This window comes from Canis lupus, chromosome 20 (assembly GCF_011100685.1).
Source record: "Canis lupus familiaris isolate Mischka breed German Shepherd chromosome 20, alternate assembly UU_Cfam_GSD_1.0, whole genome shotgun sequence".
Classification (NCBI taxonomy): domain Eukaryota; kingdom Metazoa; phylum Chordata; class Mammalia; order Carnivora; family Canidae; genus Canis; species Canis lupus.
The window spans coordinates 53,953,640-53,975,341 of NC_049241.1; the positions used below are offsets into that span (position 1 = coordinate 53,953,640).

The window sequence follows — 21,702 nt, forward strand, 5'->3', positions numbered from 1 at the left end:
CATCAGCACAGTCTCCCTAGTGATTGGTGACGGCGGAGGCGGCCCATTCGGAGCTGGCGATGTCCATCTGGCGTCGTGCGAGGGGGACGGTGCGGATTTCCGAGGAAGCGGTGGCTGATTGGCTAGACGCGCGGGACCCGCCGGAGGGACGGCCCCCGCCGTGCGGCGATTGGCTCACCCGTCGGCGGGTGGGGGCGTCAGAGGCGGTGTCGGGGGAGGCGGCGGCTCCAGAGATGGCAGTGAGCGAGAGGAGGGGGCTCGCCCGCCGGAGCCCCGCGGAGTGGGGGCAGCGGCTACTGCTGCTGCTGCTCCTGGACAGCTGCTCTGGGCGCATCCACCGGCTGGCGCTGACGGTGAGTCCCTCCGCGCGGCGGGCGGCGGCGGGGGGCGCAGTTCTGTCCCCAAGAAGCCCCTGGTTTGGAGTGGTCTCGTCCTACCTCCCCCTCTGCTTACGCGGGATGGAGCGGTCCGCCGCCCCCCCGCTTCCAGGCCCCGAGTGGTCTCGTCCGAGGAGTCCCCCTCGGTCCCCGCTTGGGGCTGCGGGGCCGCCCCCGCTAGGGTCGTGCCCCACCCACTAGGGGGTAGGACTTCACCCCCCCCGGGAGCCCCAACTTTTAGTCCTGTGTGTGCATCCTCGGGGTCGCTCTGGGGCGCTGGGGCCCTGGGGGAGTCCCCGGGGCTCGTAGAACCGGGTCCCCTGGGCACTCGCTGGGATCTTGGAAGCTCACACTTGTCTGGGGGGTCGGGGCTCCGCACACCAAGATGAAGAACTCCGCTTTTGGGGTGGTGCTCACCCGCTGCCCAGACTTCCAGGTGCCCCTGGGCTTTCCCTTCCTGGACTCGCAGAGCAGCGGCTGGAGGAGCTGGGGCCACCCTGTTGCCACCTCGCGCCAGAGCCGTGGGGCTGGGCTGGTGGGGAGAGGTCTGAGCTGCCTCTGCCTCCTTGGTCTCCGGCAGGGGGAGAAGCGAGCCGAGATCCCGCTGAACAGCTTCGGCTTCTACGCCAATGGCTCCCTGGAGGTGGACCTGAGCCTCCTGCGGCTGGGCCTCCGGGAGACAGAAGAGGAGACCCCGCTGGTGAGGGGCTTTGAGGACTTTGCTGGAGGAGGGCGAGGCGCACAAGTTTCCTGCCACCACCCCACCACCCCACCACCACCACCACCACCACGCCGATGAGAGGTGGCTCAGCCTCTCATCCATGGGATCTTGGGCAAATCCATTGGCCTCTCTGAGCCTCCGTGTCCTCATCTGTAACATGGGAATAATAAGGCCTCGTGCAATATGTGCAACCCTGAGCGGGGGTTGGTGGAGGGAGGGCACACCAGTGCACAAGATATCCCCAGTTCCCGCAGTCGGAACGAGTAGCCAGCATTTTTTTTTTTTTTTTGAATGGCCACTGAGTACCAGGTAACCAGGCAAAGCACTTTCCATGGGTCCGTTCTCTCACAGCCACCTCTCAGGGATGCTGTGCAAATGTTACACCTGTAAACCCAACCTTACAGATGTTCACACAAGCTCAGAGGTATGTGCCTTGCTCAGAGTCTCAGCGCCTGGATGCAAACCCACGTGTGCCGGATTCCACAGGTCAAGGCTGGAGGCCATCAACATTTTATCTATTTTTACTTCTTTATTACATCAACATTTTAATTGAGTGAAAACAAGGTGGGCTAGGTCCAGAGGACCTGCCCCTGCAGGAAGTGACATCCAAGTTGAGAGGCACAGGATGGTTAGGAGCTAAGAGTATGGGGGGCCCCAGGGCAGGACAGGTTGTTGGAAGATTCCACGAGTGACTGTGGGACCTAGCACACAGTAGGTGTTCAGTAAATTTGAGATGATGTTTCGCTTGCTGCTAAAAGAGGTGGCTTGGGGAGGTCCCTGCGGAATCCCTCATTTCCTCCCCTTTTCTTTCCACCTGCCAGGTGGGGTTCAGTCTGACTCGGGTTCAATCTGGCAGCATTCGATCCTACTCAGTGAGTGGAGGAGGAGATGGTGGAGGGGGTGAGGAGGGCCTGGGATGTCTGTCCTTTACATCAGGAGCCAAGGGCCCCTGTTCTTTCTCGCAGGGAGGGGGAGCAAGAAGTGACCCTCCCTTGCAAGGTAGATGGGGAGGGGACAGGGGTGGGGCTGGGCTAGGGAGGCGGTAACCAAGACACCCTCCTACGCACTCCCCAGACCCCGAACCCCCCCAACTGTCCTCTCCGGAAAAACAGTAGCAACCTCCTGGTTCTCTTCCTCATCAACACCAAGGATCTGCGGTAAGTTGATGGGTCGGGTGCTCCATCATTCATACTTGTTGAATGTGTCATATGTCCCAGGGAGCATCCTGTGAGCTTTTACAGGTGTTAACTCGTCGACTCTTGATGCTGACATTATCCCCCATTCTGAAAGAAAAAACTGAGGCCCAAGAACCAGAGTCCAACAATACCGTGTAGCCTGTCTATAGATGCATTTTCATTTTAAATAACGCACTTACGTGGAATAAGTCAGCGTTGCAGAAAGTGACGGTCACTGGTGGGGCAGCCGTCTTGAGGGCTGGTGGCCAGTGCTGGAACTGTGTGCCCACTGATTCAGCCTGATGCCAAGCCTCACAAAGGAGATCTGAGGGCCCAAGGGACCATCGAGTCCCTCTGCACACATTGTACAGATGACCTAAGCCATCAGCCTCCTGGCCTCACCCCCAGGGCCCCCATCCTCACCCCAGGGTCCAGGTGCGGAGGTATGGGGACCAGAAGAAGCTGTTCATCTCTCCTGGGCTCCTCCCCGAAGTGCCCTCTGAACCAGGGCCCCCGAAACCAGAGCTCACAGTCACCCCTAAAGTGGGCAGCGGTGAGTCAGGCTGGGCTGTGGGAGCAGGGAGGGTGGATGGCCAGGGCTGCTTGGCCTACCTCCCATTTTTTCTGTTGTCCATCCTAAAGTCATTCACTTGCCCCCTCTAGGGACCATCGCTGTGCTCAGCAAGGCCCAGTCAAAACCCACAGTGTCCCAGGGAGACCAGCAGGTTTGAGGAAGCCAGGGCAGGAGGGAGGACTGTCTCTTGGGGGCAGGGGGAGAGGGTAGCGGGGCGGGGTGGGGGGGGACATACGGAGAGCCAGGCCCAGGGCCAGCTGATGTGGGCCTTCTGTCCCCTCAGGGACCTCAGTGGGAAGGACAGCGAACTGGTCCTGGGGCTTGGGCATCTCAACAATTCCTACAACTTCAGTGTGAGTGTCGGGGCGCACCCGTGGCCCCCCTCCCCCCCAGAGCGGGGACCACCGGGCTGACTCCCCTTCTCCCCCTGTCCCGGCCGCCCAGTTCCACGTGGTGATCGGCTCTCGGGCCGAGGAAGGCCAGTACAGCCTCAACTTCCACAACTGCTACAACTCGGAGCCGGGCCGGGAGCAGCCGTTCGACCTCACGGTGAGCAGAGGCGGCCGCGCCCAGGCCTGAGCTGGCGTGCCCATCTGGTGAGGTGTGAAACCCCCACTCCCCGCTGCTGCGGCCTCCCTCCCCAGGTCATGATTCGGGAGAAGAACCCCGAGGGCTTCCTGTCGGCGGCGGAAATCCCCCTGTTCAAGCTGTACCTGGTCATGTCTGCCTGCTTCCTGGCAGCCGGCATCTTCTGGGTGTCCGTCCTCTGCAGGAACACGTAATGCCCTGGCCCCTGGGGGTCCCCCACCTCCCCTGGTCACAGCCCTCCCCTCCCCGCCCCTGACTGATGCCCCCGCCCCCTCCCCCGCCAGGTACAAGGTCTTCAAGATCCACTGGCTCATGGCGGCCCTCGCTTTCACCAAGAGCATCTCCCTCCTTTTCCACAGTGTGAGAGCCTTGGGCGGGGAGCAGAAGGGGGCGGGCTGGGGTCTCTGGGTCCAGGAAGAAGCCCGTGCAGCCCACTCCCCAAGTCTCTGCAGACCCCGGGCTTGGGAGTTCATCTGTCCACCCCCCGCCCCCCGTCCACATATCCAGCCATTGCATCGCAGTGGCCACCAGCTGGCCCCCCAACTCAGCTGTCTGCCCGTCCGTCCTGTCTGTGACTGTCTGCCCTTCAGTCTGACGGTCAACTGGCGCAGCTCTGATCCTCCCCCTGTCTGTCCATCCAGCTGTGAGTCGCCCTCCTCTGTCAGGGCCACGACTGCCCATTTCTGCGTCCACTTGCCATCCTGATCATAACTGTCAGTTCTGTCAGCCTTGTGCCCACCATGCCACCCTGACCGTCCATGTCCCTAAACCACTGCCATCCTCCCAATTGTACCACCGGCCACCCACACGTCCGTCTGTCTGACCATCCATCCATCCACCCACCTCCAGATCAACTACTACTTCATCAACAGCCAGGGCCACCCCATCGAAGGCCTCGCTATCATGCACTACATCACACACCTGTGAGTGCCCTTCTCTGGCAGGTGGGGGGAGTGGGCTGGGGAGAGCTGGGCACCATCCCCCTCACCACACACACCCTCCCCAGGCTGAAGGGTGCTCTCCTCTTCATCACCATCGCCTTGATCGGCTCCGGCTGGGCCTTCGTCAAGTACGTCCTGTCAGACAAGGAGAAGAAGATCTTTGGGATCGTGATTCCACTGCAGGTGCACCTGGGTGGCAGGCGGGGTGGGGGTGGGGGGGCGGCCATGCATGCACTCTCGGGGCACACCTACCCACCCACCCCCCACAGGTCCTGGCCAACGTGGCCTACATTGTCATCGAGTCCCGCGAGGAGGGCGCCAGTGATTATAGGCTCTGGAAGGAGATCCTTTTCCTGGTGGATCTCATCTGCTGTGGCACCATCCTCTTCCCTGTGGTCTGGTGAGGATCCTACATCTGACCCCTGCTAGCTGACCCCTGCCGGAGGCTGAGACCCTGCCCCTTGTAAATGTGACAGGAGGTAGTGCTGAGAGCTGTCTGGGTCCCCCGTCTGGTTCCAGGTCCATCCGGCATCTCCAGGACGCATCTGGCACCGATGGAAAGGGTGAGGCCCTGGTCCCAGGACCTGCTGTTCCCCAGCCCCTGTCCTGCTCCAGATCCCTCTTTCTGACCCCTGGATGTCCCTTCCCTTCCCTCCCCACCAGCTGCCCCTTCCTGCCTGTCCCCTGAACATCCTCCTCCAGCCTTCCTGTCCCTTGGACTCTCCCCAAAATGATCCTCCTCCATACCTCTCCCCCTCCCCTTACGCCCTCAATCTCTGTGCACACCTGTCAGTGGCGGTGAACCTGGCCAAGCTGAAGCTGTTTCGGCATTACTACATCATGGTAGGAGCCCTGTTCTCACTCGGGGAAGTGTCTGGGGGTGTTTTTGTTTTTGTTTTTTGCCGGGGGGTGCGTACAACCAGCCCATTGGTGTACCCACTCTAAGCCCTCCCTCTGCCGTCGCTTTGAGCCCCAACACTCTGCCCCTGTCCCGGCAGGTCATCTGTTACGTCTACTTCACGCGGATCATCGCCATCCTGCTGCAGGTGGCTGTGCCCTTCCAGTGGCAGTGGCTATACCAGGTGAGGATCGAGACCACAAATGGCGGGGAGGGGCGCAGGCCAGACTACAACTGGGGGGTAGGGGATATGCCTGACACTCCCACTCCCTTTGCCCCCCAGCTCTTGGTAGAGGGCTCCACTCTGGCCTTCTTCGTGCTTACTGGCTACAAGTTCCAGCCTGCAGGCAACAACCCTTACCTACAGCTGCCCCAGGAGGATGAGGAGGACATGCAGATGGAGCAGATGTGAGTCCTGAGTCACAGGGGTGGGCAGGGCAGTGAGAAGTGTGGCGGCTTCCCAGGCAGAGTGGGCAGGGCCAGGGCTTTGGGGATGGAGGGGGCCCAGCCTGGTAGGCCGCTCTAGGGCTGGATTTGATGGGTGCTGGGTGGGCGGGGCCGAGCGCTCCTCAACTCCTGGACCACCTCCTTGCTATTTGCCTCCAGAATGACCGATTCTGGGTTCCGGGAAGGCCTGTCCAAGGTCAACAAAACAGCCAGCGGGCGGGAACTTTTGTGATCCTCCCCTGTGTCTGGGACCGTCCTGCTTCCCCCACCTCCCGCCTCCGCCCTCTGCGTACACGTTCCTCACTCTAGCTCTGCTCCCAAAGCACACATATGTGTTGGGGTGGAGAGTGGGTGGGGGGGTGGCGGGGGAGGAAGGTGCCTGGGTGAGAGACTTGAGTTCCAGGAGCCCATTTGGAAGAGAGCCCCTTCTTCCCCCAAGATTTGGGCAGCCCTGTCCCTGCCCCTGAGCCACCTGCCACTTGCAGCTGTACAATAATGACCAATCTGTTTTGCTACCCTGGTTTATTTGCCTTTCTGTGTGTTGAGGCCTAACACAGAGGTTGTGTTTACAATTTAGAAACCTATATTCATTGTGGAGGGAGGGTTGTAGGATCCGTTGCTTTACATATTCAGTAAATATCAGTTGAACAACTGCTCTGTACCTGGCCCTGGGCTGGATGCTGAGGACAGGGCAATGACCCGGGCCCATGGTTGGGGGTGGGGGACAGGCAGGGAGAGGGCTGAGTCCTCAGGCAGTTCCATCACAGGGCCTTGACCCAGCCTGGGAATTCAGGGAAAGTTGAACAGAAGCAGTGGGAAGGACAGCAGGCCCAGGGGAGGGGACAGCCCTTGCAGAGGCTGGAGGGGAGGAAAACAGGGCGGTTGGCAGGCCCCCAAGTCGCCCACACTGAAGACTATCCGTAATCATGGCTAACACGTAGTGATTGCTACATGCCACACCCTCTTCTAAGGCTTCTTTCTGTTGATCCTAATTCCTATTAAAAAGCCTGGGAGACACAGAGAGGCCAAGTAACTTGCCCAGGGCCACACAGCTCACCAGTTGGGAGACTCGGGACTCAAAACCCCAGCAGGCCGGTTTCAGAGCTGCACTTAACCACTGTGTGTGCTGCCCTCTGCTCCTGGGCTCACTGCAACCAAACCTTTTGACCTGTGCCCACCCCCCTGCTCCTTTTTTTAAAAGATTTTATTTATTTTTTCGTGAGAGAGGCAGAGACACAGGCAGAGGGAGAAGCAGGCTCCCTGTGGGGAGTCCAATGTGGGACTTGATTCCAGGACCCCAGGATCACGACCTGAGCCAAAAGCATTCAACCACTGAGCCACCCAGGTGCCCCGACCTTGCCCCCTTTGTTGAGTGACCCTGGATAAGTGGTTTCACCTCTGTTTCCCAACATGGAAAATGGGGGTCCCACCAGGTCGCTGAGGATCACACATGATAATGCTGTGAGCCTGACCTTGCGTGAACTGCCCTGAACTTTGAGGAATGACCTCAGATTAGGGATGCACCTGTGCACACACATAGGCAGCTCCAGAGATATAGTTCGTCTCCTGTCCCCCATCCCGTCCCCTTCAGCTGGAGTGCCTTGAGCCCCATTCGGAGCTCTGAGAAATACTTTTTTGGGCGGGAGGGTTGCACAGGCATGGGACAATGAATGGGTAGAGAATTGGGCTGGGGTCAAGTATTCCTGCAAACGGAAACAAGTATAACGGGCCCAGATGAATAAATAGTCCAGCCAGACAAGGAAGTGGAGAGGCATTGCAGACTGAGGAAGTTATGCAGCAAGGCAGAGAAGCCCAGAATAGCCTACGAGTCCCACTGCAGGGCTGGCAGGGACGGGGGCAGGGGGGAGGGGGAGCAGCTGGCAGGAGCCTAAAGACACATACACAGTTGGACTTCGTGCCAGTGCCTGCAGGAGCCACGGAAAAGTTGAAAGCAGGGAAAGACATGGCCATACAGGGCTGAGTTTTTTCACTCCCTGTGCGTGCAGGGGTGGGCAGGATCAGGCTCCCCAAAGACATCCACATCCAGTCCCCAGAACCTGCCAACATTAAGTTAAACGACAAAAGGCACCCTGCGGCTGTGATTTAGTTAAAGACCCTGAGACAGAAGGTGATCCTTGGACTCTACTGGGTGATCCTCTACCCAGTGTCATCACCAGGATCCTTGTAAGAGGCGGGCGGTGACGTCTGTCAGAGAAGGGGTGACTGGCTGGGAGGGTGGTGTGCTGTGGGGCTGGAGGGAGGGGCCTCCAGGCACGGAGAGAAGCGGCCTCTAGAAGCAGAAGAAGCAGGAAGAGGATTCCTCCCCTGGAGCCTCCCAAAGGAACGCAGCCCTGCCCACACCTCGATTGCAGATCTCTGCCCTCCAGACCTGTAAGATAATAAATAGGTGTTCTTTTAAGCCACCAAATTCGTGGTCATTTGTTATAGCAGCCGTCAGAAACTCATACGGTTTAGGAGCAGGGGCTCAGGAGCCCAGCTCCTGCCAGCTAGAGGATCTTGGGCAGGTGGCCAAAGCCTTCGGTTTCTTGGTCTGTAACGTAGGGGTGCAGAACACACGAGGTTTGTGAGATAGATGAGGTGCTGTGTCTGGGCCTCACGGAGCCCTTCGCCTCGTTAGTGTGCACGCCTGTACTCGACATCATAATTCTGTAGGATCACAAAGCTGTGTTTTTAGAAAAAAAAGTCCCCAGTTACTGTAGAGTAGGTGGGTTAGAAGAAGTCTGCAGCAGAGAGGCTGCACACAGAGAATGCAGGGGACAGGGAGAAAGGGGGTTGGGGGGACCCCCGGCCCGGAGGCCTGGCAGGCCTATCCCCAAAATAAGGAGGAGCAGGTGTTGGGAAAAATAAAAATACAGTCCAAGCGCCTCGAGCACTCGCTATGTGCCGGGCACCGGGCTGACCATCCTGCCTGCCAATGTCTGTCACCCCGACTCAGAGGGACGTTCCGTGGCTGCGACGGTCCCGTTTACAGGTTAGGAACAGAGGCTGGGAGCAGGTGCAGCTGGAGTCAAAACCTTTCTGGCCCTGTATCCTCCAGGGTAGGGGACCCTGGTGCCCAGGTCTCTGCTGAGCATGAGGGGCGGGGGCTGGGGGCAGGAACCAAGGGGCAGATCAGACTCAACCAGGGCAAGTTTACCTTCCAGTTAATGGGTAATAAATAGAGGGAGAAGCGAAAGCTCTCGGGTTGCGTGGGAGGGGGAGGGAAATTCTCAGAAGGCAGTGTAGCAAGGACCCCACTCTGGAAGTAAGGGGTCAGGAGGGAGGGGAGACCTGCCCCTCCGGCCTGGCACCAGCACCGCCTCTGATGGGTGAGGTGAGGGTAAGGGGTGCAGCAGGGAAGAAACTGCACTCTGGCAGGCCTGGGGTGGCAGAGGGGGCACGTCCCCACCCCCACAACCCATCCCCACTTCCTTCCCTTTCTTTCCTTGCCCTTCCAGTGAGAGTGGCAGGATGAAATACAAGACACCCAGTTCAATTTGAATTGCAGATAAACAGCAAATACTTTGTTTTTGTTAAGTATGTCCCAGATACCCTACCCAGCTCTAGCAGCCCAGCTCCCCCTCCCTCCTGCCTGGAATGCAGGGCAGGGTGCACCAGCTAACTGGAAGTGCCATCCCCCCCTGAGCCTCCTCTTTCTCCCCCAGCTGCCTTATCTTGCCTGCCAGCCACCTCCCACACTTGTGAGTGCACATGCACAGGGCCAGGAAGAAGCCTCAAAGAATTCCTTCCCTCCTAGCAGGCCCTGCGGGTCGGGGCCAGGACACTTCCCAGACTTGCACCACCATGGGCATGAAGCTTCCCTCCAAGCCCAGGGTCGAAGCATCTGAGCACCTTTCATTGTCAAAAACCGCAGGAACTATCACGGATCCCCAGCCCACCATCCGCGGCATTAACTAAGGCTCTGAGAAAGAAGGAAGCAAGCCTGGCAGGGAGGCAGAAGCCAGCAGCAACACCTGCCCAGGGACCAGACACCGTCAAACCACAGAGCCCGAAGTGTTTAAGGCTATGATGAATTCAGGAAACGGGGTGGGTTTGGGTGGGGAGGAGGATAGATGGAGTCATGGGGGGGGGGGCAGTGTTGGGAGATCCTAGCAGGTTCCCCTTTCCCCCCTCCCGCGTTTCAGAAGTCTAATCTCAATTCTGGATGGTAAGCAGGGGTTTGCACTGTCCCTCCTTCCAAAGAAGGGGTGTTGCAATCAAAGCAGACAGGGGCCAAGTTTGTTCTGTTTCTCCATGCCTCCCTCCCCACTCCAGGCATGCAGACAGCCAGGAAAGGAGCGTGGTTTACAGGAAATCCTCGCTGAGTTCCCCATTAACCCCTTCCTTGGAACTTTAGAGACCAGCCCTTCAGAGGATCGGGATCCTCCACCAACATACAAGTTGCCTCCTGTGCTGGGGACTTCACACCCCCTTTACCCCCACCCCCACCCCCAGACACACAACCTTGCTGGAGATCCCACAGAGGCACATCAAAATGACAGAGGGGCAAAAAAAAAAAAAGCAAACAGAGCTTTGCCAACAGGCTGTCAGGGGTGAGGCGGCGGGGAGAGATCACTAATTTCCTGCGGGGTCAGTGGGTTTGTAAATCAGTAGTTACAGAGGGACGTACAGCAGCGTCTAGCCAGGTCGCTGGTTGCCTTATCATGGCAATAACAACCCTGTGAAGTGGGTGCTATCATCACCTCCTTTTACACGGGGAAACTGAGGCTCGCAGTGGTTATTAATCAGGTGCCCAAGGTTTAGCACTAATAAGTGTCAGAGCTGGAAGGTGATTGCAGGCTCAAGATCACTCGCTGGAGAGAACATGATTTGCAATCACGGAAGTCCGTCCACGGGGAAGAGGCTGGTCACCTTTACACAACACAACGTGGGGCAGCTGCCGGTGAGAACGAGGAAGCTCTCTTGGCACTGATGTTAAATAATCTCTAAGGGATATGGTTTATGAAAAAGCGAGGCGTCACCCGGGTGGAGAGACCAGTAAGAAGGGCAGGTAGAGAATGCCGATCATTTGGGGTTTTTTAAAGATTTTATTTATTCATGAGAGACACAGAAAGAGGGGCAGAGACACAGGCAGAGGAAGAAGCAGGCTCCATGCAGGGAGCCCGATGTGGGACTCGATCCCCAGGACCCGGGATCACACCCTGAGCTAAAGGCAGATGCTCAACCACTGAGCCACCCAGGTGTCCCCCAATCATTTGTTTTTGAAACCTGAGAACATTTATAAATGCATAAGATATCTCTGGAAGGAAACAAGGCATTTGGTTGCGATGTGACACCCGAGATTTGAATGTTTGCCACCAGGAATAGGAAAATCGCCTTTTCCCTGAGTGTCTACTTGCACCTTCTTGCTGTGGAACCATATGAAGATGTTAGATATTCATACCAAAACCCTAAATACAATTTGCAACGATAGTAATAACAATATCTTAAGGGAATGTTGATGAAAGAGGAAAAAGCTAGCAATATGGACTTTGCTCAATGATGACTTTTATTTTTTTTTTTTCTATTAACCATCATAGTCATTCAGGCCATGTCTGTCACCTGCCAAAGGTTTGGTTCATAAATGCACACCAGAAGTGGACTGGGGGTCAGGCTCAGCTATCTGGGGTGCAGGCTCTCTGGCCTGCAGTGTTCCTTCACCATGAAGAAGCTGCCACGGGGAAAGGTTCACCAGCTGGCCTTGACCCTGAGGGAGGCCATGGCAAGGGGAAGGTGTGTTCATGTTGCAGGAGGACATGCCCTTGGGTTAGTTACCCCCGACACACTGGCCCCGGGGATTGAAAAACTTAGGAAATGGTATTGAGTAATCTGGGGCAGCTGCAGGGAGGGGGAGGCTACAGGAGCTGTGGGCTGGGCTGAAGGTGGGGGGAGGCTGGGGCCAGATAAAAGGCAATCCCCAACAGCCTCTGCTCATTCCCCCCCACAGTCCTCTCCCTCTGTCCTTCTATCCCTCCTCTGTCCCTGCACCATGGGGCCTGCCTCGGGCCCCCGCCTGCTGCTGCTGCTGCTGCTGACCAGCCTCCCCCTGGCACTGGGGGACCCCATGTGAGTGGTCATGACCCCTCCCCAAACACAGCTACTTCTGAGGTTGGAGTGATGGGGTCAGGTCCCAGGAGGATTCAGGGTGCATGCGGGTGCCTGTGCGGGCAGTGGGCCGTGGGTTGGAGTGATGGGGTCTGGGCCCAGGAGGATTCAGGGTGCATGCGGGTGCCTGTGCGGGCAGTGGGCCGTGGGTTGGAGTGATGGGGTCAGGTCTCAGGAGGATTCAGGGTGCATGCGGGTGCCTGTGCGGGCAGTGGGCAGTGGGTTGGGCTGTTAAGGAATGCAGGCTGCCTGTGAGTTCAAGAGTTCATGAGTCGGGTGTTTGTGGAGTTCAGGGTGGTAACGCGGAGCGGGGTGCGGGTATTTCCAGAACCAAGCGTCTGCCGGTTTAGGGCACATGGGGTGTGGTGTTTGGTGATCCTGTGGCAGTACTGCTTTGGAAGCCCCGACATCTGACTACTGCATATGGGATTTGGGAGTTTCACTGTGCGGGTGAGGGTTGGAATGCCAGGTCCCTAGAACGGCAGCGCCCTCCCATGTCCCACCCGCGCCGGCAGGTTCTCCATGATCACCCCCAACATCCTGCGGCTGGAGAACAAGGAGACCGTGGTGCTGGAGGCCCATGACCTGAAAGAAAACACTGAAGTCACCGTCACCGTCCACGACTTCCCGGCCAAGAAGCAAGTGCTGTTCAGAGAGAAAACCGATCTGACCAGCGCCAATCAGTACATGAGCACCGTCACCATCCAGGTGGGCACCTGCTGAAGCCCTGCAGCTCTCTGAGCACCCGGGAGCCTCCTCTTTCAATTAACCCCTCCCATCCCGAGCTCCTCTCCCCTGGGAGGTCCTCAGAGCCACCCCTGCCACCTGCCGCTGAGCCCCCCTTCTCATCCCCTTCTCTGACCCCTACCTCCGAGTCCCCCTGCTCTCCCAACCTGGGCACACCAGGGAGACCAGAAGTGATGGGCAGGTGCTACTGGCAGGAGGGGCATGTGTGGGCCCCACTGAATTCCTGGGGGCTGGATGTGGCCCAGGGGCCCGGAAAGACCCTCCTAATGATCCTCTGGTCGGTGCCTAGATGCCGGCCAACAAGGATGCAAAATCAGAGAAGGGGAGCAAGTTCGTGATTGTCCAGGCGGCCTTCGGGGCCACTGTGCTGGAGAAGGTGGTGCTGGTCAGCTTCCAGAGTGGGTACCTGTTCATCCAGACGGACAAGACCATCTACACCCCCAGCTCCACAGGTAAGAGGGTGGACAGCGGCTGGGGAGGGCCAGGGCTGGAGCCCCGCTGCCGGGAGAGCCAAGGGCTCACCTGCCGCCGCCTTTGTCTCCCACCGCCTTCCAGTCCTCTATCGGGTCTTCACCGTGGACCACAACCTGCTGCCCATAGGCCGGAGCGTTATCATCAGCATCCAGGTACCAGCCAGCCAGGGCCCCAGATCTGCCCCGGCAGAGACCCAGGGAGAGACAAAGAGACAGGAGAGACAGAGAAAGAGACTCCGGAAAAGGCACACCTGCAGAAACCTAAAGGCAGAAGAAATACATAGAGCCCCAGACACAGAAAGAGCCCTAGAGACAGGGCAGGGATCCAGGGATACCACGTGGATCCTGGCTCCAGAGAAACCTCTGGCCACTGTGTGACTCCCGACGGGTCACTTCACCTTCCAGGACCTCAGTTTTCTCATCTGAAGATAGGGGTGACAGATAAAAAACGCTATGTAGTCCATTCCGCCTCCTGCAGCCAGAGGGCGACCACAAGCACCTAACTCAGGTCCCACCCTCCTCTGCCCAGAGCCCTCCAGGAGTTCCCACCTCCCTGGGGTAAAAGCCTAAGCTCTCCAGCGGTCCCCAGGGCCCCCTGCATGACCTACCCTGTCCCCTCCCTGTCCTCCCCTCCTCTCTCTCTCTCTCTCTCTCTCTCTCTCTCTCTTTTCCCTCTACTCACTCTGCTCCAGCCACATTGCCCTCCAACTGCCATGTGGGACCTGCCAGGACCTTTGCACAGACTGTTCCCCTGTACCCAGAAAACCCCCTTCTTCCAAATACCCACACTGCCTGCCCCCTCATGTCCTGTAAGTCTTTGCTCCGATGTCACCCACGTGCCAACTGTACAGAGAAGCCTCCCGGAGCATCCCGTAAGATTGCAAACCTTCTCCCCCTCAACATACACACACACACCCCACTCTTCTCCCTTCCTGTCATCTCCTCTTAGCATCCTCATCAACTGGATTTATTCGTTTGCTAGTTGCCCCCTCCCCCAACCTCCCCAGAACCTAAATTCCACACCGAAAGGGATTTTCACCCATGTTTTCAGGGCCTTACCTCCTGACCCCAACACGGTGTTTGGTGTGTAGTAGCTTAATGAAAATTTACTAGAAGAAGGAACGGGCGGGGGGAGGGTGGAGGGTGGGAGGGAGAATAGAAGGAGGAGGTGAAGGAGGGAGGGAAGAGGGGGGCATCTTTCTCAGAGGATCGTCATGAGTATTTCTCAAGATCATGCAATGGTAACAGGGAGCAGGTTCCGGCAGCCCTGAGCTGACTTTGGGGGCTCAGTGGAATTGTGGGGACCAGAGAACACATGCCTCTAACGACATAGCCTCGGCCCAGTTTCTGTCAGATGTCGCCTTGTAGCAACAGGAATCCATCATCCACAATTATCCCAATCCCCAAGAGGAGCCAGGAAAAAACCAGATGTTTACAGGACGTCTCCTGACGTTTAATAATTGGCAACAAAAATCATGCGTTAAAAAAAAAAAAAATCATGTGTATTTGGTCGAACCACATGAAATTGGTATCCTTGTGGGTCAAAGAGTTGGATGTAGGCAATCCGTGGTGGCTCAGCACCCATGAGATGCTTCCCACAGAGTCCCGCCCAGAGTAGGTGATAAATGCTAGTGATCATTAGTACTCGGACCGACACTGAGGATGGTGAGCACCTGCTTACATCACCCGTGTCCCAAGCCAATGAGGTAGGGGCTCCATTTTTCTCCTTTTTCTACATGGGCCTATTGAGCACAGAGAGGTTAAGTACCTTGCCCAAGGTCACACAGCTCATCAATGGCAGAGTGGGGACTTGAATCGGGGCCGACTGACCCAAGTGCATGTTTAAAAACCACCGCCCCAATAGTCATGACACCATGACACGCAGAGAGTGGCCAGACACAGAGAGGGAGGGGACAGCCTAGGGGCTAAGCCCGATCTCCGAAGAGTCACACCGTCCCTGTCTCCCTCCACAGTCCCCTGATGGTGTGACCGTCAAGCGGGGCTCCCTGTCCTCTCAAAACCAGGATGGCATCTTGTCCCAGTCGTGGTACATCCCAGAGCTGGTCAAGTATGTCAGGCCTTCCTGGAGGGGGTTCCCTACCCCGGGGTGGGGGTGTGGGGGCTGCCAGGTGTGGCCAGCTCACTTGCCTGCCTGCCCCACAGCATGGGGCAGTGGAAGATACAAGCCCACTACGAAGATGCCCCGGAGCAGGTCTTCTCCGCCGAGTTCGAGGTGAAGGAATACGGTGAGAGGAGGAGGGAGTCGGGGTGGGGGCCCCGCGGTGCCGGGTCCCAGTGCTGGCGCCCTAACCTGTGTGTTTCTTCCCCCAGTGCTGCCCAGTTTTGAGGTCCAGGTGGAACCTGCACAGAAATTCTACTATATCGATAGCACAGAGGGCTTGGATGTCACCATCATGGCCAGGTGAGGGGCCAGGTGGGAGGATAGGCGAGGAGGGCAGGTGAGGGGGCAGATGAGGGCCAGATGAGGATCAGGTGAGCAGCCCGGGGTGGAGCCAGGTGAGGGACCCTGTGGGGGGGCGGGGAGCCAGGTGAGGGGCTAGATGAGGGACCAGATGTGGACCAGGTAAGAACCAGGTGAGAACCAGGTGAAGGACCAGGGGCTCTGTGAGATGCGTCAGTGGAGGTTTGGAGGGAGGCCTGCCGTTCAGGAGACAAGCACCTGAGACTCTCTTGCCTCTCAGGTTCTTATACGGGAAGGAAGTGGACGGAACAGCCTTCGTCATCTTTGGAGTCCAGGATGGCGACCGGAGGATTTCTCTGTCTCAGTCCCTCACCCGTATTCTGGTGCCCTGCCCCTCCCAGCTGCCTCCACTTTGAACTCCCGCCCTCCCCCAGCCTAGCGCCTCCCCCTTCCTGAGCCTCCTTTCCTCTCCCCAGATTGAAGATGGCAATGGGGTGGCTACGCTGAAACGAAATGTCCTGCTGGAAGGGGTGCGACCCTCCCGACCAGAAGCCCTGGTGGGGAAGTCATTGTACGTGTCAGCCACTGTTATCTTGCACTCAGGTGAGGCCTGGTCTGAGGGCAGAGGCCCGGCTGCGTGGGGAGGCCCGGTATGAGGGGGGAGGCCCAGTAGGAAGGTGGGATCCAGTCTGACAGAGGAGGCCCACTCTGAGGGGGGAGGCCCAAAATGAAGGTGGAGCCCAATCTGGAGGGGAGCCCGCCCTCATTGCTGGCCCCCTCAGGCAGCGACATGGTGGAGGCCGAGAGCAACGCGATCCCCATCGTGACCTCCCCCTACCAGATCCACTTCACCAAGACGCCCAAGTTCTTCAAACCAGCCATGCCCTTTGACCTCATGGTGAGACCCTGGGTGGGCCTGTACCCCACGCCCTGCTCCTGAGCACTGGCTGTGCCTCTGGGTCCACCTGAGCCCCCTCCACCTGCCCCTGTACCCACAGGTGTTCGTGACAAACCCTGACGGCTCCCCGGCCCCCCACGTCCCCGTGGGGATCCAGAACTACAGAGTGCAGGCTTTAACCCAGAAAGACGGTGTGGCCAAGCTGACCATCAACACACCCGACAGCAAGAAGCCCCTGCACATCACTGTGAGTCCTCGCCCGCCTGGGGCCCCATTCCAGAGAGCTGGGGGACTGAGTTTGCACAGAGGGACCCCATCTGTCCTCTGCCGGACATCCTGCCACCTGCAGAGTGGGGTTCTTTTATTTACATGAGGGGGTTTTGCTGTTCACATAGAGGTGTTTTCATTCACATGGAGGGGTTCTTGTCTGCACAGCTATCTTTCTTTTTTTTTTTAAGACTTTATTTTATTTATTTGTCAAAGAGAGAGAGAGAAAGAGAGAGAGAGCAGGAGCAGGGGGAGTGGCAGGCAGAGGGAGAAGCAGACTCCCCACTGAGCAAGAAGCCCAATGTGGGGCTCGATCCCAGGACCCCAGGATCACCACCGGAGCCAAAGACAGACGCCTCACCAACTGAGCCACCCAGGCGTCCCTGCATAGCTATCTTATAAGGATCGTTGTGATTACATTCGACCTACCTGGACAATCCAGAACAATCTGCCCCCATCCTCAGATCCTTAACTTAATCCCATTTGCAAAGTCCCTCTTGCCACAGAAGGTACCATGGACATCTGGAGGAGGGCGGGGGGGACAGCATTCATCCCTGTTTCCTTGCCCAGGTAAGCACGAAGAAGGAGGGTATCCTAGAGTCTCGACAGGCCACCAGGACCATGGAAGTCCAACCCTACAACACCATCGGCAACTCCAGAAACTACCTGCATCTGTCTGTGCCTCGAATGGAACTGAAGCCAGGGGAAACTCTCAATGTCAACTTCCACCTGCGAACGGACCCCAGCAAGGAGGCTCAGATCCGCTACTACACCTACCTGGTCTGTGGCTCCCTAGGATCCCAGGCCCCTCCTCTCCGCTTCCCCAGCACCCCCAATCCCAGGTCGCCCCATCCTCCCTCCCACCCTGCTGATCCTTAATGCCCACCTGTTCCCCCCAGATCATGAACAAAGGGAAGATCTTGAAGGTGGGCCGCCAGGAGCGGGAGAGTGGCCAGGACCTGGTCGTACTGCCCTTGACCATCACTTCGGACTTCATTCCTTCCTTCCGCCTAGTGGCTTATTACACAGTCATTGGAAGCAGCGGCCAGAGGGAAGTGGTCGCCGATTCCGTGTGGGTGGACGTCAAGGACTCCTGCATGGGCACCGTAAGCTTCCAGAACCTTCCTCTGCACTCACCTTGGGACTCCCCACCTGGCCAGTGCTTTCTCAGTCTCTGCCTCTCTCCGGCCTTCCGAGCAGGCTCTCCACCTGGTCATGGCATTTCTGCCTCTCTCTTCTCCTTGCCCGGCTCCTTCTTGCGCCCACTCCCAGCCCTGCGACCTGTTTGGGCCTCAGGGCTTCTCGTGCTCCCGTATTCTCTCTCTCCTGGCCTTCCTGCCTTTGCTCTGCCTGGCTCCAGCTTTCCCCCGCTCACCCACGAGGGCAGCCCCAAGACCCGGCCTGGCAGCGCTGACCCCTCACTCTGCCCCCCGCCCCCCAGCTGGTGGTGAAAGGCAGCGGGAAGGAACAGAGGTCACACCTGCCTGGACAGCAGACGACCCTCATCATCCAGGGAGACCCGGGGGCCCGCGTGGGCCTCGTGGCTGTGGACAAGGGTGTGTTCGTGCTGAACAAGAAGAACAAACTGACTCAGAGCAAGGTGTGCCTCCCGGTGCTATAGGGTGGAGGGAGGCGAGGCAAAGGGGTGGCGTTGGGCAGAGCGGGCGGTGGGCTTGGGGAAAGCTCTGGAAGTGGAGTGAGGCGTGGGCTGGAGGGAGGTCAGAAGGGACACGGACATGGGCTAGAAGTCAAGGCTGCAGAGGGGAGAGCAGATGGATGCAGACGGGCCGTGGCGGCCGACACAGCACACACAGCGCTGAGGGGGACCCGGGATGAGAATGCAGGGGTGGGTGGGCCCCGCGGATGACTCCTCCCGCCCTGCAGATCTGGAACGTGGTGGAGGCGGCGGACATCGGCTGCACAGCGGGCAGCGGAAAGGACTATGCCGGGGTGTTCATGGACGCAGGCCTGGCCCTCAAGACCAACAAAGAACTGCAGACTCCCCAGAGGAGAGGTGAGGGCCGCTGAGGGGCGGGGCCTCCACCCCCAGATGCTGAGTGCAGGTGGAGGGCAGGGTTCTGGGGTCAGGGGGCCCTGGGTTCTAGTCCTGCCTCTGCCACCATCTAGCAAGTCACTGCTTTCTGAGCCTCAGTCTCCTCCTCTGTCAAATGGGAGCACCAGAGAGGAGTATGGTGAGGACTCACCAGGTCGGTGCTTAATCCACCCTGTTAATATCTGCCTGCCCCCCAGATCTTGAGTGCCCCAAACCAGCCGCCCGGCGCCGCCGCTCCGTGGTGCTCACGGAGAAGAGGATGGACAAAGGTGGGAGCCCCGGGGTCCCAGCCAAAGAGGGAAGGGGGGCAGGGCCTGGCCATGGGGACGTCCTCCCCGCTGCGAGGCCCCGGCAGAGGGCGTGACACGCCGTCTGTGCCCCCACAGTGGGCCAGTACCCGAAAGAGCTGCGCAAGTGCTGCGAGGGCGGCATGCGGGACAACCCCATGAAGTTCTCCTGCGAGCGCAGGGCCCAGTTCGTCTCCCGCGAGGAGTCGGAGAGCTGCGTGAAGGCTTTCCTCGAGTGCTGCAAATACATCACGCAGCTGCGGCTCAACTACAGCCGCATGGACAACCTGGGACTGGCCAGGAGTGAGTACACCTGCAGGGGGGTGGGCCGGAGGGGGGGGGAGGAGGGGCTCCCTGAGAGAGAGGAAGGGGCCTAAGGGGAGAGGAGGTGCACCTGTCTGGGGAGGAGGCCCTGTCCCAGAGGGGAGGATGCCTCTGTCCGAGATGGGTTTTCAACTGGCCTTGACCAAAGAAAACTCATTTATGTTGCCTTCCAAAGTGGTGCCTAACTCCATGCCTAACATCTGTTGATTCATTTTCATTCATTCATTCATTCATTCATTCATTCATTCATTCATTCCAGTCTGGATAAGACAAAACGTGTACACGCTTGAAGCTTTACATCTCAGTCCAAATATATCTTAAGCAAAGCTAAGAGAAATTTCTTTTTTTTTTAAAGATTTTATTTATTTATTCATGATAGACACACACACACACACACAGAGGGAGAAGCAGGCTCCATGCAGGGAGCCCGACGTGGAACTTGATCCCTGGTCTCCAGGATTGTGCCCTGGGCCAAAGGTGGGTGCTAAACCGCTGCACCATCCAGGGATCCCCAGAAATTTCTCTTATAATAACCCCATTTACAGCAAAAACCAGAGCTGTCTCCACCACAAAGTGGCACTGATAGAAATGAGCGGAGTCCTAAGTGCCATTTGCTGAGAGGCTTTGAGCCCAGTGAGGCCTGATCCCTCCTTTTTAAAAATGCTTTTTGCTTTGTCTTGATTAGAGATCTTTCTGCTAAGGATGGGCACCGTCAAAACTGAACCTAGGGACAGCGCACCACTGTCAGCACAGGGCATTTTGTGAGGGTCACCTTGGCAAACTTCCCAGCTCATCCCACCCTGTCCACATGGCTCTTTTTAATCATTTTAGGCAGAGCGTTCACTGCTCTGGTGATCGCTCTGATTGGCCGTTTGAACATTTCTTTTGCACATCCCACTGTTTTCATGGGGAACAGGAAATCACGTCCTTTCAAATTGGGCTCCAAGAATAAAAGCCCACGTGAACGGCTCTTGAAATCAAGGGAAATTACCTTATCAACTATTGGATGAAAAGTCATGAAAGAGAATGCCTTTGCTTAAAAACTGAGGAAGAACAGGGCCAAAAAAAAAAAAAAAAAAAAAAAACAGGGCCATTTCATAGCTGCCCAAGCAAAGCAAAAATCATCCTTTTTTTTTTTTCTTTAAACAATCTCCAACAGAAAAAGTGGAAGTGGGTATAAAAATCTTTTTTTTCCCTTCTGAACTCATTGAGGCCCCACCACCGCCAACTAGCTCAGTGTGGATTTTCTAGAAGCAGAGATGTTCCCCGACAAAACTCAGCACAGCCACCAGAATTGGGATATTAATGTTGACTCGTTGCCACCGCCAAACCCTCCAGCCCCATTCAAGTTGCACCAGCGATTTCGCTTTGGTTTGGTCTGGTTTGGTTTGGGTCCTTTTTTTTTTTACTTAGAAGTAAGCAGTCACCTCTTAAAGGCAGAATTTGCCAAAGTGGACAAATATTTCTAAATTCTTTTAGCTGGAAGACTACCATTCCAACAACCTACAGACTTCCTTTCTCAAAGAGGAGTATTAGACAAAAATATCTGATCTACTGGCATCTGGCTTACATATGCTCGGCTGCTTTCATCCTGTAGCATTGTGTACTTTTTTCAGCCAAATTGGGGTGAGGCAGAGAGTTGCTCACATGTTCATCCTCCAAAGGCACTTTGATGGGTTATTCCAGAATGTGGGTGGATTTAGGTATTAGCAGGTTTCACCAATTTGTTATTAGGCAGACCCAGAGCTGAGTTACGAGCTGCCCATTGTGTCTTGAAGAAAGCCCAGACAGGGTTGACCCTATTCCGGCCTTACTTTACCTACGTGTTGATGGTGTCAGCCACGCTTTAAAAGGTCACTCCCTCTCCAGGGGTCTCCATCAGGTCTGGGGAGTCTCTCGAGCCACCTGCTTGCTTCAGGACCATAACCATCAGATGCAGCAGGGACAGAGCCCCAGAGCCACTGTGCTTAGAGGCTCAAGCGAATGCTTTCATTTCTATGAAAATCGGGGGAAGGGTAAATAGTATAACCCAGCCTGGATTATTTTTGCTCTTATATCAACACAGTTGTAAAATACAATTTTTAATAGTATTTTTATGGAGGAAGGAGTGACAAAGGCAAACATACCCGCCCCCTGCCAAGGTCATCACGTGGCCATGGGTGTGTTTTGCTGCTAGAAATCCCTCCAGAGATACAGAGATAAATATCTCCAGGGACAGTGGGAAAATGGGTCTGTTCTAAACCCAAATTGCTCCCTTCCCCACCCCCTGCCTCCCAGGTGACATGGATGAAGAACTATTCCTGGAAGAGGACATCGTTTCCAGAAGCCAGTTCCCTGAGAGCTGGCTGTGGACCATAGAGATTCTCAATGAACCTGAGAAAAATGGGTAAGGCCTCCACTTCAAC

The 21,702-nt window shown here is 57.0% G+C and overlaps 2 protein-coding genes across 3 annotated transcripts in view; both read left to right on the plus strand.

Moving 5' to 3' along the window:
- The first annotated feature begins 208 nt into the window (after positions 1-208).
- Positions 209-6,382, plus strand: GPR108 (G protein-coupled receptor 108). Of its 2 annotated transcripts, none has more exons than XM_038567539.1 (18): positions 209-353; positions 958-1,077; positions 1,920-1,970; positions 2,173-2,255; positions 2,702-2,826; positions 2,937-2,998; positions 3,131-3,200; positions 3,292-3,396; positions 3,492-3,625; positions 3,720-3,795; positions 4,285-4,358; positions 4,442-4,559; positions 4,646-4,776; positions 4,896-4,939; positions 5,170-5,219; positions 5,375-5,458; positions 5,558-5,682; positions 5,881-6,382. In XM_038567539.1, the coding sequence occupies exons 5-18, from the start codon at positions 2,719-2,721 to the stop codon at positions 5,951-5,953; spliced, it is 1,254 nt and encodes a 417-aa protein (XP_038423467.1). In that variant the 5' UTR covers positions 209-353; positions 958-1,077; positions 1,920-1,970; positions 2,173-2,255; positions 2,702-2,718; the 3' UTR covers positions 5,954-6,382. The 2 variants fall into 2 exon arrangements, 1 of the variants encoding a protein (XP_038423467.1); XR_005375178.1 differs by lacking the exon at positions 209-353 and adding an exon at positions 599-813.
- Positions 6,383-11,710: 5,328 nt separating this feature from the next.
- Positions 11,711-21,702, plus strand: part of C3 (complement C3) — a 32,559-nt gene continuing 22,567 nt past the window's right edge. Inside the window, exons 1-18 of the mRNA XM_038567540.1 lie at positions 11,711-11,787; positions 12,342-12,534; positions 12,863-13,025; positions 13,129-13,199; positions 15,020-15,114; positions 15,210-15,292; positions 15,378-15,468; positions 15,749-15,851; positions 15,945-16,071; positions 16,251-16,366; positions 16,467-16,613; positions 17,204-17,413; positions 17,533-17,739; positions 18,075-18,233; positions 18,518-18,647; positions 18,884-18,955; positions 19,073-19,276; positions 21,575-21,683. Coding sequence (XP_038423468.1) covers positions 11,711-11,787; positions 12,342-12,534; positions 12,863-13,025; positions 13,129-13,199; positions 15,020-15,114; positions 15,210-15,292; positions 15,378-15,468; positions 15,749-15,851; positions 15,945-16,071; positions 16,251-16,366; positions 16,467-16,613; positions 17,204-17,413; positions 17,533-17,739; positions 18,075-18,233; positions 18,518-18,647; positions 18,884-18,955; positions 19,073-19,276; positions 21,575-21,683 — 2,357 coding nt within the window. The remainder of the gene's footprint in view (positions 11,788-12,341; positions 12,535-12,862; positions 13,026-13,128; positions 13,200-15,019; positions 15,115-15,209; positions 15,293-15,377; positions 15,469-15,748; positions 15,852-15,944; positions 16,072-16,250; positions 16,367-16,466; positions 16,614-17,203; positions 17,414-17,532; positions 17,740-18,074; positions 18,234-18,517; positions 18,648-18,883; positions 18,956-19,072; positions 19,277-21,574; positions 21,684-21,702) is intronic.

Excerpts from the sequence above, each read along its gene's own strand:
- GPR108 (XM_038567539.1), top strand. The coding sequence starts at position 2,719 with ATGGGGACCAGAAGAAGCTGTTCATCTCTCCTGGGCTCCTCCCCGAAG. Across the intron at positions 3,201-3,291 it reads ACAATTCCTACAACTTCAGT|TTCCACGTGGTGATCGGCTC; the intron begins GTGAGTGTCGGG and ends CCGGCCGCCCAG. Across the intron at positions 3,626-3,719 it reads TCCGTCCTCTGCAGGAACAC|GTACAAGGTCTTCAAGATCC; the intron begins GTAATGCCCTGG and ends CTCCCCCGCCAG.